Raw genomic sequence first — 13,845 nt, forward strand, 5'->3', positions numbered from 1 at the left:
CAGAGAATGTAACAACCTTATTGACCCACTGGCCAATCAAAAAGTATCTACTGAAAAACAAGCCTCCCTTCCCAGGCTTCTGGTGCACTTTAGCCTAGGGGCAGGGAAGATCTTCCAAATTTGCATTCCCATTACATTCAGCCCCAAGATCTTTCATGCCCATAGCATAGACAATTTACTTTTGAATTAGCACTAAACATCTCTTAGGTCACATTTTCAAAGTACAGAAGTAAAGTTATCAAAGTGGCCACTGGGCCTTAAACAAACACAAAGTACATAGCATTATCACCATTATCACTTCAGTTCAAAACAAGAGTTCAAATAAAGTTGGGGGGGGGTGTTTCCTTCCCCTCACACAGCTCCAGCCCCTGCTTCCAAGTACAGAGAGGGGGCTGGTCAACAAAACCAACAAGGTGAGGTCCCTGAGGATCCAAAGCACTTCATCCCACCCACCATAGTCACAAGTCCATCCTCCCCCTGGGTCCCAAACTGTGGGATGCAGCCAGGAAACACATTCCGTGCTCCTGCTTTGCTGCTCAGTTCTTATCTTTTCCTGTGGCTGAATTCCGAACTCCTGGGTTCCTTCTCCTCCTGCAGGCGGCAGCCGCTTCTGGCTTCTGCCCAGGTCCCGATGCAGGCAGCTCACCATTCCTGCTCTCAGCTCAGTGAAGTCCGCATGCAGGCCATTCTTCTCTCCTGCTCCACAGCTCCACAGAATCACGGCTACCACAACTGGGAAACAAACAATTATCCCAGTCCCCATACTTTCCTTTTACTCTGCAGATCCTGTTCGTGACGCCATTTTGTAGCAGCAAGCACCCTGGCGTCCTCAGGGTTTGCCGCCACCACAGGTTCTTGGATCTGCTTTGATAAAGGAAAGCAACTCAAAATGGGTTAACAAGCTTACTTTAATCAGTCAGACATATATCGTTTACCTTGTTCAGGGGAAAAAGGTCAGCACCCCGAACTTCAAAGCATATAGGCAGAATTATCAAGACAGAAACAGATCAAGTAGACAGATTTCCAAACTGTCCAACCATTACATCCATACCCAGTCAACATCTGGGTTTCCACATCTGGGTTTTTCAAAGCCGGAGGACTCTCAACAACAGCTTCCCAGAATTCAGATCAAATCACAGAACACTTCTCAAAGTGAGTCCCAAAACAAAGCTACACATCAGGGCTTATATAGCCTTCTCCTGGCTCAGAGAATGTAACAACCTTATTGACCCACTGGCCAATCAAAAAGTATATACTGAAAAACAATCCTCCCTCCCCAGGCTTCTGGTGCACTTTAGCCTAGGGGCAGGGAAGATCTTCCAAATTTGCATTCCCATTACAAAAGGAAACAAACAAATTAATAAAAAAAAGGAAAAAAAAAGAAATCAAAAGATCTCTATAGTCATATGAAAAATGCTCCAAATCATTGTTGATTAGAGAAATGCAAATTAAAACAATTCTGAGGTATAACCTCACACCTATTACATTGGTTAATGTGACAAAAAAGAAAAATAATATGTTAGAGAGACTATGGGAAAACTGTGACACTAATGTACTTTTGATAGCATTGTAACTTAACCATTCTGGAGAACAGTTTGGAACTATGACCAAAGAGCTATAAAACACTGCATACCCTTTGATCCAGCAATATCTCTGCTAGGTCTTTATCCCAAAGAAATTTTTAAAAAGCAAAAAAGAGACCTATTTGTACAAAAATGTTTGTTGCAGCTCTTTTTGTGGTGGTTAAGAATTGGAAATTGAGGGAATACCTATCAATTGGGGATTGACTGAATAAACTGTATTATATAGTTGTGATGAAATATTATTGTGATAAGAAATGACAAGCAGGATAATTTCAGAAAAACTTGGAAAGACTTACATGATGCAAAGTAAAATGAGCAGAATCAGGAGAACATTGTACACAGTAACAGCAATATTGTATAATGAAGAATTGTGAATGACTTAGCTATTCTTAGCAATACAGTGATCCAAAACAGTCCCAAAGGGCTCATGATGAAGCATACTATCCATCTTCAGAGAAAGAACTGATATTGTCTGAATACAGACTGAAGCATGCTGTTTTCTTTCTTCCTTCCTTCCTTCCTTCCTTCCTTCCTTCCTTCCTTCCTTCCTTCCTTCCTTCCTTCCTTCCTTCCTTCCTTCTTTTGTCTTCTTGTACAAAATGACTAATATTGAAATGTTTTGCATGATTGAACATATATAATCTGTATCACATTGTTTACTATCTCAGGGATGGGGGAAGAGGAGGATAGAATTTGGAGGGTTGGAATCTGGAACTCAAAACTTAATTAAAAAAAACCTAGATTCTTAAAAGTTGTTTAAATGTGCAATTTGGGAAAAATAAAATATTAAAAAATGAAGGTAATAATAACTGAATATTTACATTCATTTCACATGCCAGCAAGGTTATGCTTAAGATTCTGGAAGTTAGACTTCAGCAATATGTGATCCAAGAACTATCACAAGAGCAGTTTGATTTTTAAAGAGGCAGAGGAGCTAGAGATCAAATTGCCATTGTTTGTTGGATTATAGAAAAAAGAGTTTCAGAAAAGAAAATATCTACTTTTGCTTCATTGACTACACTAAAGCCTTTGACTATGTGAGTTACAACAAAATGTGGCAAGTCCTAAAAGATATGGTACTACCAGATTGTCTTAATTGTCTCCTGAAGAATCTGTATGTGGGTCAAGAAGCAACAGTTAGAAACAAACCTGAACAACTGATTTGTTTAAGATTGGAAAAGGGGTACAACAAGACTGTCAAATTTCATTTTAATGTGTATGGAGAATCCGTCATGTGACGTGCCAGGCTGCATGAATCAAAAGCTGGAAGGTTGCTGGGGAAAATATAAGCTACCTCAGATATGCAGATGCTACCACTTTGATGGCATAAATTGAAGAAGAATTAAAAATTCTCTTGATGAGGGTGAAAAAGCTGGCTTGAAGTTAAACATTAAAAAAAAAAACTGAGATCTTGGTAGCTGGTCCCATCACTTCCGGGAAAACAAAGGTAGAGGAAATGGCAGTCGTGTCAGAGTTTATATCCTTGGGTTCAAAGATCACTGCAAACAATGACTACAGCCATGACATTAAGAAAAAAAAAATTGCTCCTTGAAAGAAAAGTTAAGGGCGAATCTGGACAGCATACTAAAAAACAGCGATATCACCTTGCTGAGAAAGGTCCATATAGTTAAAGCTATGGGTTTTCAGTAGCAATATATGGCTGTAAGAGTTGTATTGAAAGGAAATCTGAACTCCAGCAAATTGATAACTTTGAATTGTGGTGCTGGAGAAGACTTTGGAGAGTCACTTGGAAAGCAAGGATATCAAATCAGTCAATACTTAAAGAAATTAATTCAGACTATTCATTAGAAGGTCAAATACCAAAGTTGAAGCTTAAGTATTTTGGCTGCATGAGAAGACAAGACTTATTGGAAAAGACTCTCATGTTGGGAAAGATTGAAGGCAAAAGGAAAAGGGGATGGCAGAGGATGAAATGGATGATATCATAGAAACAAGGAACGTGAAATTGAACAGACTTCTGGAGATAATGGAGGATTGAAGGCATGCTTGAAACCAAGAAACCATGGCGTTCATGGGGTCACAAAGTGTTGGGCGCAACTGAATAACTGAAGCACAACAACAACAACAAATCATAATAACATCATCTACAATAGATTTTAATTTATTTTTCTGGCATTTTTCAAACTTAGGTAAATTTATACTTGAGATGAAAGTAGGAAGCCAGAAAGGAGAGTTGGAACCAGAAAAACTGGGTTCCAGTCTAGGCTAGCTAACTGTGTCAACTTGGACAATTTTCTTTACCTCCCCAATCCCCATTCTGTAAATGTAGGGATAATAATATGTGCATTTCTGTATATATTCAATATATGGATTCCCCAAAAGCACTGCATTATGCAGAATCATGCAATAAAAACCACAGAGCTTGTGGGGCAAATGGTTTTAGGGGCACAACTCTCAAAATCTTTATTACTGACATAAAAAATAGAAACTTGATAAAAAAAATCCAGTTACATCGTTTTATAACTGCTAAGTTGTTGAGAAAAAACGTAAATACTATAATAAATAGTGGCACAGTCCAAGGTCTGGAACTGCTTCCCAACTCTGGGCCTTTTGCAGGGCAGAAAGCCATGCGGTATGGGGGTAGGGGTAAGAAATGGTAAGAGCCAGACCTTTTCTCCTCATAGATCCTACTGAACCTGAACATGTACAATGAGTAAGGCATTTTGCCTTGAAGAAGACCCAAGTTTGCTTGTGGAAGTGGGTGTAGGAAAGGTTGCATCTCATGAGTTATTGTGAGAAATTGAACATAAACCATAAAATATTCCCTAATGTATCAATCAAGTTGGAACAGATTGGAGTTTTCAAAATGTTTGTTATAGCAGAATTGACTATATTTGTCCTATCTACCTCATAGAATTGTTGTGAGGAAAGTCCTTTTAAGTTAAAAAGCATCATTGTAATACAAGCTTTTATTATTTTTATTCAGGTACAGTGGCAACATGTGGAGACCATTGAATTGCTTAATGATGGATCAGGTCTAGGATTTGGCATAGTAGGAGGAAAATCAACTGGAGTGATAGTAAAAACCATTTTACCTGGAGGAGTGGCTGATCAGGTAATCTTATTTAGTGGGCACATATTTTGTTCATGACTCCCGTAAGTTGGTGTCATATATCTTCTACTAGAAATCAAAAACAAAACTCTTGAACTACATTCTAGTACAGTAAGCTCCTGGATGGCAGAAGCTATTTTTTTTTTGTCTTTTTATCTCCAGCATCTGGAACTGTTTTTTTTTTTTTTATAGTAGGCTTCTAATAAATGCTTGTTAAGTAGATGACTTAGGTAATATTAAGTAACTGAACTGTAGGTTTTACTAATCAATTTTTTTTTTGTTTAATCTCAGAAAGAAAATCATCTGAGATTTGAGTTTGATCCTAAATTTTTGACTAGATTATCTGTAAGAACTCCATGATGAGATCAAGGCTTTGGATTACATCCCTGTATCTGCCATTTTATCTTCACTGTGTTCCATGGCCACAAAAAAGATAGTATTCCTAAACCCAGCTAACTGTCTTACAAATGCATTATCATTTGTTACTAGGAGAATTTGAGAAGAGCTCACCCAGCTACTATTATTGGGGAAAAAAATCCTCTCACTTCACCCTCAAAATTCATATCCTAATAATGGATTAATAGCATTATCTTTGTGTTTGAAGCACATCATGGCATCCTTCATGCCATGATGAGGGATCACAGTACAATTTTATTGGGGTATACATGTAACAGAAGAATAATTGACTAATTAATTGTCATGATTCTTCACACATATGTTGTGTTGAGGTAAAAAAATATTAATACTAATACTGTATTCTGTACTTGGGTACCAGTCCACCAAAAAGTTTTATTTAATATATCATTAACTAATATCCAAGCCATTTCTAGCTTGGTTTAAAAAAAGATAACAAAACTAGCATAATTCTCATGCCTTGCAACATGACTGTGCCCTAAGAAAATATCAGGCAATATTTATAGACATCTTGAAATGGGAAAGGATATCTTAAAATATAGTCTCTGGGCTAATTAGAAGCAAGGAACCTAGTCACTATCCCATTCCTCCTGGACCACTCCCCTTATGGAAACTGAAATTCAATAGAGGGCCATCAGAGTGTCCCTGTTTTCATGAAAGGGTACTTCCATAAAGTGGACTCTTGTCTAATTCCTTCAAGGGATTGAGGAGATAACCTTTGACAATATTTATCTAATGAAAGACCTTTTTTACTCAACCTGTCCCCAAGGAGTCTGGAAAACAGTTTAGGGGGAAATGTTATTTCTTAATATTTCTTGAGATAGTAAAAAATATTTTTTATATGCTTCCCTGATTGATAAAGTGAATTATTTTTGTGAAGGGTTCACCCTTGATTATAGCCATTTATAAATGGAACATTTGGCAGCACTTGGATGTGTGTAATAGCAAGAACCCTAGCATACCCAGAATGGGCTGCTAGCACAGGTTCTTTGATCTGCTTTTCTGGGAAAGACTGCTCAAAAAAGGGTTAACAATCCTACTTTTAATTACATTCACTAGCTCAGGGGAAAGGTCAGCACCCTGAATGTCAGAGAAAATACAAGCAGAGAAATTAGCATAAAGACCAAAAGACATTGCTCTGACTACCTGAACCAAAGCAATATTGCTGTACACTTTACATACACCATTGGATTGAGAGAGCCTTTACATCTGAACAGTCAGGGGGTCCTAAACATGCAGCTGTTCTTAGTCTCTTTCAGGGAATCACAAAGTCCTTCTCATAAACGAACCTTTAAAGCAAAACACTGACTCAGAATATATATACACTTCTCAGAACCAGAAAACATCACAACCCTCATGACTCAGTGCCTAATTAGGTTAATACCAAAAGGTTTGAAAGCCTTCCTATAAGCAAGCCTCCCCTAAGCAAGCTTCTCTTTAACCAGATTTCTCCCCCAGTGGGCTCTGTGTGATTCAGGATGTATCATAGCTGGGCACATAGGTCTGTTAATAGGCAAGGAAGGTCTTATATCCCATTAATGTTACAATGTGACATAAACAGTTTGCTTTCTTTAAAAACTCTTGTTGTGTGTCTTCATTCAACAGAGAACATAGCCTAGCCGTTCAAGTGCCTCTTTAAGTTCTTTTGAAGTAAGTTTCTAAATATCAACTCTGCAGGCTAATTTAAGAGGGACGTAGTTCCATGGAAGAATCACTGTGTTCTCTTGTGATCTCTCTTGTGATGCACCATAATATAAATTAGTGCATATTTGTACAATAGATATCCCTCTCATCTTTGCAGAGACAGGCATTTCCTTTTACCTTCTATCAAAAAGACATAAAGATTCCAGGCATTATTTAGAAAGCTTGCCTTACATAGATATTTAGATCTAGACCTATAGATATGTCTATATATTTAGCTTTTCTGTATCTGTTTGTCTCTCTGTCTATCTGCTGGTTGATCAGCCTTCCTCAAGTCTCTCCCCTCTCCAATCTGCCCTCCGTTCAGCTGCCACAGTGATTTTCCTAAAGTGAAGGTCCATTCATGTCACATCACACACTCCCTACTTAGTAAATACGATTGGCTCCAAAGTGATTTTCCTAAAGTGAAGATCCAATCACCCCCCCCCTTAGTAAGCACTATTGGCTCCCCATTGACCCCAGGAGAAAAAGTAAATGTTTGTTTCAAATTTAAAGACCTTCATAACCTAACTCCTTCCTATTTTTACAGTCTTCTTACACCTTCATCTTTGCCATGTATTCGTGATCTGGTGACACTGATCTCCTGGCTTTTCCATCTTTCCCCTCCAGGAATTTTCTGACTGTCTGTCATGGCTAGAAAATTCTCCCTCCTCAACCTTGCCTTCTGACTTTCTTGTCTTTCTTTAAGTCCCAGCTAAAACCCTATCTTTTACAGAAAGCCTTCCTCAACCCCTCTTAATTCTAGAATCTTTCCTCTGTTAATTATTTCCTGTGTCTAGTTTATAGCTTGATTTGTACATATTTATTTGAATGTTGTTTTCCCCCTTTAGATTGTAAGCTCCTTGAGGGTAGGGACTATATATATATATATTCTTCTTGTATATCCAGTACTTAGCACAGTACCTGGTACACAGGTCCTTAATAAATGTGTATAAATATATGTAGATATGTGTATACGTATATATGTACATACATACTTATTAAGCATCTATATCTATAGTTAAGGATGAGGGAAGGATTAAGATCTGTTATTAAATATCTTTTATAATTAGTGTAATTCAATTAATTTACACTTAATTCAATTTGGATGGTGTTATAATACCATAAGGGGAAGTTAGGTGGCACAGTGGATAGAGTGCCAAGCCTGAAATCAGGAAGATTCACCATCGTGAGTTCAGATCTGACTTCAGACCACTTACTGGCTATGTGACCCTGAGCAAGCCACTTAACCCTGTTTGCCTCAGTTTCCTCATCTGTCAAGTGATCTGGAGAAGGAAATGGCAAACTACTCCAGGATCTTTCCCAAGAAAACCCAAATGGAGTCACAAAGAGTCAGACACAACTGAAATGACTGAACAGCAAAAACAATAGAATAAGAAATAATTGATAGCATAATCATCTAATTTTCTACATATGTAATTTAATTATTTTTATCATCTTTGACTAAATCCTGTTTAGCAAAGATAAATCCATCTACTTTTCCTTCAAAATGTCTTTTAATATTTATTCCTTTATTCCTTACTTTTCCTATGTCTAGCACTATAGTTTACAGGTTCTTTTCATTTGAAAGATGGATGTAACACTGCATTAACTTTCTTTCTTTTTTTTTAAAGCAATTGGGGTTAAGTAACTTGCTCAAGGTTACATGGCCAATTATTATTTTTGTGTGGGTGCCGAGTATCTGAGGCCAGAACCAATCCCAGGTCTCCCAACCCGGGCCCAATGCTCTTATTGCGCCACCTGGCCGCCCCTAAGCAATTGGGATTAAGTAACTTGCTCAAGGTTACATGGCCAGTTATTATTTTTGTGTGGGTGTTAAGTATCTGAGGCCAGAACCAGTCCCAGGTCTCCTGACTTTGGGGCCGGCGCTCTTACTCACTGCGCCACCTGGCCTCTCCTGCATTAACTTTCTAAACTACCTCCTGACTGTTCTCTAATATGTTTGACACAATTAACTAGATGAATTTTTTCCATCACTGTCATGATTATTTTACTAGACAAATACATTTAATGGAGAATTTTAAACCTATTAAACAGAAGATTTACTAATCTCTTGCCATTAACAAAAACATTGTGCTAGGATCCTGAGACTGCTAACAAGGAGCTTACATTCTACTGAGAAACACAATATACACTGGTAAGGAAATGAGGGAGCGAGCAAGAGAGCTCAGTGCGTACTAGAGAGACCAAGAACACTTCACAGAGGATGTGGCACCTGAACTGAGCCTTGAAGGAAATGAAGAATTGAAGAAAGTAGAGATGATGAGGGTGGGAAACAATCAGTATTAAGATTTGGAGGCAAAGAGGCAGAATGCTGAGTTCAGGGAATAGCAATTAGACTAATTGTTCTGGAACCCAGAGTTAGTGAAAGGGAGTATCATGAAATCAATCTGAAAAGTCAGACTGTTGTGGAATGGTTTAAATGCCAAGCCAAGCAGTTCATATTTTATCTTTGAAGTAATAGGGAACAACTAAAGAATTTGGAGCAGGAAAGTGACAAGGCTGGACCAGTGCTTTAGGAATTTTGGCAGTATTATGGAGAACAGATATCGAATGGGCTCTTCATTAACTGTCGAATGAAGCATTTACTCCTCCACCATCTCCACAGGCTCTCCATTATCTGGGGTTATCTTTATTTTTGCAATTGGATCTGCATCTGTTCTCTTTGTAAATACTTTGTGAAACTTCCTGCTAATCTAACCTGCTATTTTGTCCCGTGAGTACTTTTGTATGTCCCTGATTTGGGGTTTTTACTCACTTATTGTTTTCTCTCTATTAATAGCTGACATTTAGGTGGTGCTTTACATACAATTTAATAATAATAGCAATAATAACAGCTGATATTTACATAGAGCTTACTATTACAACAGATTGTCACTGCATCTCTGGGAAGTAAGTGGCACTGATATTAATTATTACTACCATTTTATAGCCAAGGACACTGAGGCCCAGAGAGTTTTAAGTGATTTGACTTTAGTCACATAGCACAGTCGCTGGCACATGTGAGAACTGAATCTGTCTTGAGATTCCAAACCCACCATTTTATCCACTATATCAAGCTGACGAGGTTTGTCCTTTCTATTACCTTTTTTCTCATTTTTTTTGCTTATTCAAATCCAACTTCACTGAGATACCTTCAGTGCCGTAAAGTTTTACTGGCTCATAATGATCTGACCTTCCTTTATGTTTCCACTCACTAATTTGATAATTTTCTGCATGCTTGTTCTTATTTTTGCATATAGAAGATACACAATAAATATCTTTTGCTTGATCTGTCTAGAAGCTTATTTGGATCTGCCTCATTTATTCTGTAATAAATGACTCTCCAATTCACAAGCAAAGTATGTCCATCCTTTATTGGCACTTCACAAAACTAATTTCTTCCTACATTTGACTTTACAAAAATGATGTGATTTTAAAAATTAATATTTTTTAGGTCAGTAGTTCCATTGTAGGACAATATTTGGGTCATTAATCATTCACTGTCTTATTCAGCATGGGCGATTATGTAGCGGAGATCATATCCTGAAAATTGGGGAGACAGACCTGGCTGGTATGAGCAGTGAACAAGTAGCACAAGTGCTTAGACAATGTGGGAATCGAGTCAAGCTGGTGATTGCAAGAGGTGTCGTAGAAGAACCCTTGGTAACGACTTCTTCAGGCATCACGTTATCCTCTTCAGCATCTTCCATGTCAGAAAAGCCGGTGAGTGAACACAATTAAACTGATTTGGAAAACAATACTCATATAATAAAGTTGTTCCATGTAGAACCTGATCTAATGGGCAAAGTCCTGTCATATTTTAGTTCTAATTAACAAATACAATAAAGAGAAATGTGCTTTTAAAAAAACCAACTTGGCAGTCTGTTAAGCAAGAAGACTATTTAGCTATAGATGAATTAATAGCTCACATTTATACAATAGCTTAAAATTTACAGAGCCCTTCAAATAGCGTGAGGAGGGAAATAAAGAAAACTCTTTTTTTGGGGGGGGGAGGGAAAAAGTAAATTATAAAAAGAGGTTATTGTGTAAATGAATCATTCATTCATGCTCAGATGGAGTGCTGAGATATGGTGCTCTGATGGATACATTTTTAAAGACCAGCCTTTAGTATTAACGTTTTAAATCTTCTAGTCTTTTCCCTCCTTGTTTGCATAACTAGAAGGATCTTTAAAAGTCTTTTGTGAGCTGAACAACTAGAAAACACCCTTTAATTATTTTTTAAAATTTGTTTTTTATAAAAAAGGACATGTTTTTAATTTAAAACAATTAGCATTTTGTTTGGAAAGAATAGATAGCCATCTTATACCCGATGCCAAATTGAAGACAAAAGGTTTGTGGGAAAGGGTCCTTCCTTTTATTTTGATTATGCACTCTTGAGCAAAATGTAGTATTTAGTTTATGGCTTACATATATAGCTTGCTGCCTATTGCTAGTAATCAAGGCTTTATTCACAGGAATATCATACTTGTCTTTGACTTTTGATATGAAAGAAGATTCTGAAAATTTATGTGAAAATTTTTGCAATGGGGTCATTATTTCAATTTTCTTTTTGGCTGTATGCCCTTACAGAGTATGTACCAATTATAAGAATTTGCCTCCGAAAATATTTGTTTTCCCCATGTTTAATTCTTAAAGAATAGTAGCAAAGAAATTAAGAGATAATTATAACAATTGTAAAGATATATATTATATTCCCATAGATTTTTTAATTAAAAAAATCAAATTGGAATTATGCTAAAGAGATGATTATTAATTCTTGGGGGATGGGGTAGGGGTAGGAGGAAGAATCTTGAACTCCTTAGCAAATGTTTGAAATTTTTTCAGTAGATAGCTAGAATTTTCTATGATTTTGTTGTTTTTAATATAGTTTTGGTTGTTATTTTTTAGGAAAGGGAAGAAAAAAGAGAAATCTTGTTTGGGAAAGCATTTAAATGGCATTCTTTTGTGATAAACAAAAGATTTTATTCAGCAATACATAAATGAATGCAGTACCAAAACCACTTGATGTAATTGAATGCTTAAAAAACTCTATTCTGTGCATATCCTCATTTCTGGAGCTTGTGCCCCTTTTAAAATCATCTGATAGTCAAATTGCCACCCTCTAAAATAGCACTCGCATAAGTCTTATTAAAAATAGAAAACACATTTGTTTCCATTGAAGCAGATTTCATCCTGTCATTTTCTGGTAATTATCTAAATTCTAAACTTTTGCTAAGTTTGCACAGATAATTATGTGTAAGGGAAAAAATGAAATCAAACTTCAGTATAGCATTATATCTCATTTAGGTGGAATGCCAATGAGATGTAGTTTGGATTAGAAGAGGTCCTGAAGAATACCCAGCTTTAGACCCCACTTGGCCCAAGATCAGAGACTAGGGTATTGTCATTTTATAGTAAGAATAGCTTGTGTTGGTAACCCAGTCCAGTCTGCTGATGCCTCATGATTCATTGTGTATTAGCGATTTAAATTATTTCACCAGTCAGCTAATGACCAGCTCATTAATGCCTAACTATTCATTGGCGGCACAATTTCACAGATTGGAGAGTGTTGGCACATTTATGAAATCTAGATCATATTGGCATTCTAAGAAGGAATGTTATTTGTGTGTAGTAAAAATGTGTTCTTATTTAAAGAAGCCTGGTATACAAAACTCATAATTAAAAAAAAATACCATCTAGGGTTTTGTTTTATACTACTAGATATGTGATTTCTTTGATATAGGGAGCACCTACTGAAGAAACTCCCTTCACCTAAGTAGACCAGAACCTAAAGGATAACGGTGATCTTAGAAACTGATTGCTTAGGGCACTGAGACTTGACTTGCCCAGGGTCACAAAACCTGTATGTGTCAGAGATGGGACTTAAACCCAAGTATTCTTAACTTTGAGGCTGTCCACTAAATCAAGCTTTTTGACAGTATGATATAATTTTTCATATTATAAAAGGGTTATTCATTTTACAAAAGAATTTGCTAGTCTTAAACGTTTACTAAGTACCTATTATGTGCTGAGAGCAGACCACTACACATATAAAGTGGCAAAAGACAGTTGTTCTCAAAGGCCTCACAATCTAATGGAGACAAGTACAAATAAGATACACATTTCTAAAGGATATGGAGGATTTTTACATGTGTATGCATATACACACACAGAGGATAAATAAGATAGACAGGATATATAGGTAAATAGTAAAAAGAGAATAACTAGGAAATAATTAACATAGGGAAGTGGGAAAGGCTTCCTGTAGAAGGTTGGATTTTAGTTGGGTCTTCCAGGAAGCCAGGGAAGCAGATAAGGAAAGATAAGGAAATAGAACATTCCTGGAATGGAAGGCAGCCTGAGAAAATGGCTGGAGCAGAAAGATGAAGTATCTTGTTTGTGGAACAGCTAGGTGGCCAGTGTTACTAGATCAAAGAGTACATGCCGGGGATTAAGTTGTAAGAAGTTGGGAAAGGTACATATGTGAAGGGCTGGGGACAGGGGGAAGTGGACGGATAGGTTATGAAGGGCTTTGAATGCCAAAAAAGAGAATTCCATATTTGATCTTAGAGGAGATAAGGTACTGATGTTGATTTAGTAGGGAGGAGGTATGGTTCCACATACACTTTAGGAAAATCACTTTGGTGGCTGCATGGATTAGAATGGGGAGAGACTTAAAAGGTAGACCCACCAGCAGGCTACAGGATTCCTTGTGAACTTCAGTGTCCATATACACTTTATTTTTTTCTTTATCAAATGTTTTATTAACTTCTAGTTTACATCATTCATTTCTACAAGATTTTGAGTTACATATTTTCTCCGCATTTTTCCCCTACCCACCACCCCAAAATAGCAATCCCACTGGATATCCCCTCCTCCAATCTGCTATTTCCCATATCTTTCCCCATCCCCCTCCAAGATTCCAGTAGGGCATGGTGGATCTCTATGCCCCACTGCCTGTGTATCTTATTTCCCAGTTACATGTAAAATAATATTAACAATAGTGTATGTGTGTGTATATATATATATATATATATATATGTATTTTTTTTAAACCTTTGATTTTAAAATTTGAATTCCAGATTCATTCCC

General features: G+C 36.9%; 1 protein-coding gene across 19 annotated transcripts in view; it reads left to right on the forward strand.

Moving 5' to 3' along the window:
- Positions 1 to 13,845, forward strand: part of MPDZ (multiple PDZ domain crumbs cell polarity complex component) — a 228,065-nt gene that overhangs the window by 62,973 nt on the left and 151,247 nt on the right. For all 19 annotated transcript variants that reach the window (XM_069090729.1, XM_069090713.1, XM_069090714.1 and 16 more), the window contains 2 exons: positions 4,531 to 4,659; positions 10,267 to 10,476. In XM_069090729.1, the coding sequence (XP_068946830.1) occupies positions 4,531 to 4,659; positions 10,267 to 10,476 (339 nt within the window). The remainder of the gene's footprint in view (positions 1 to 4,530; positions 4,660 to 10,266; positions 10,477 to 13,845) is intronic.

The sequence above is a fragment of the Petaurus breviceps genome, unplaced genomic scaffold (assembly GCF_028583685.1).
Source record: "Petaurus breviceps papuanus isolate PSGF00001 unplaced genomic scaffold, PetGlider_PUasm1.0 187, whole genome shotgun sequence".
NCBI classification, from domain to species: Eukaryota; Metazoa; Chordata; class Mammalia; order Diprotodontia; family Petauridae; genus Petaurus; species Petaurus breviceps.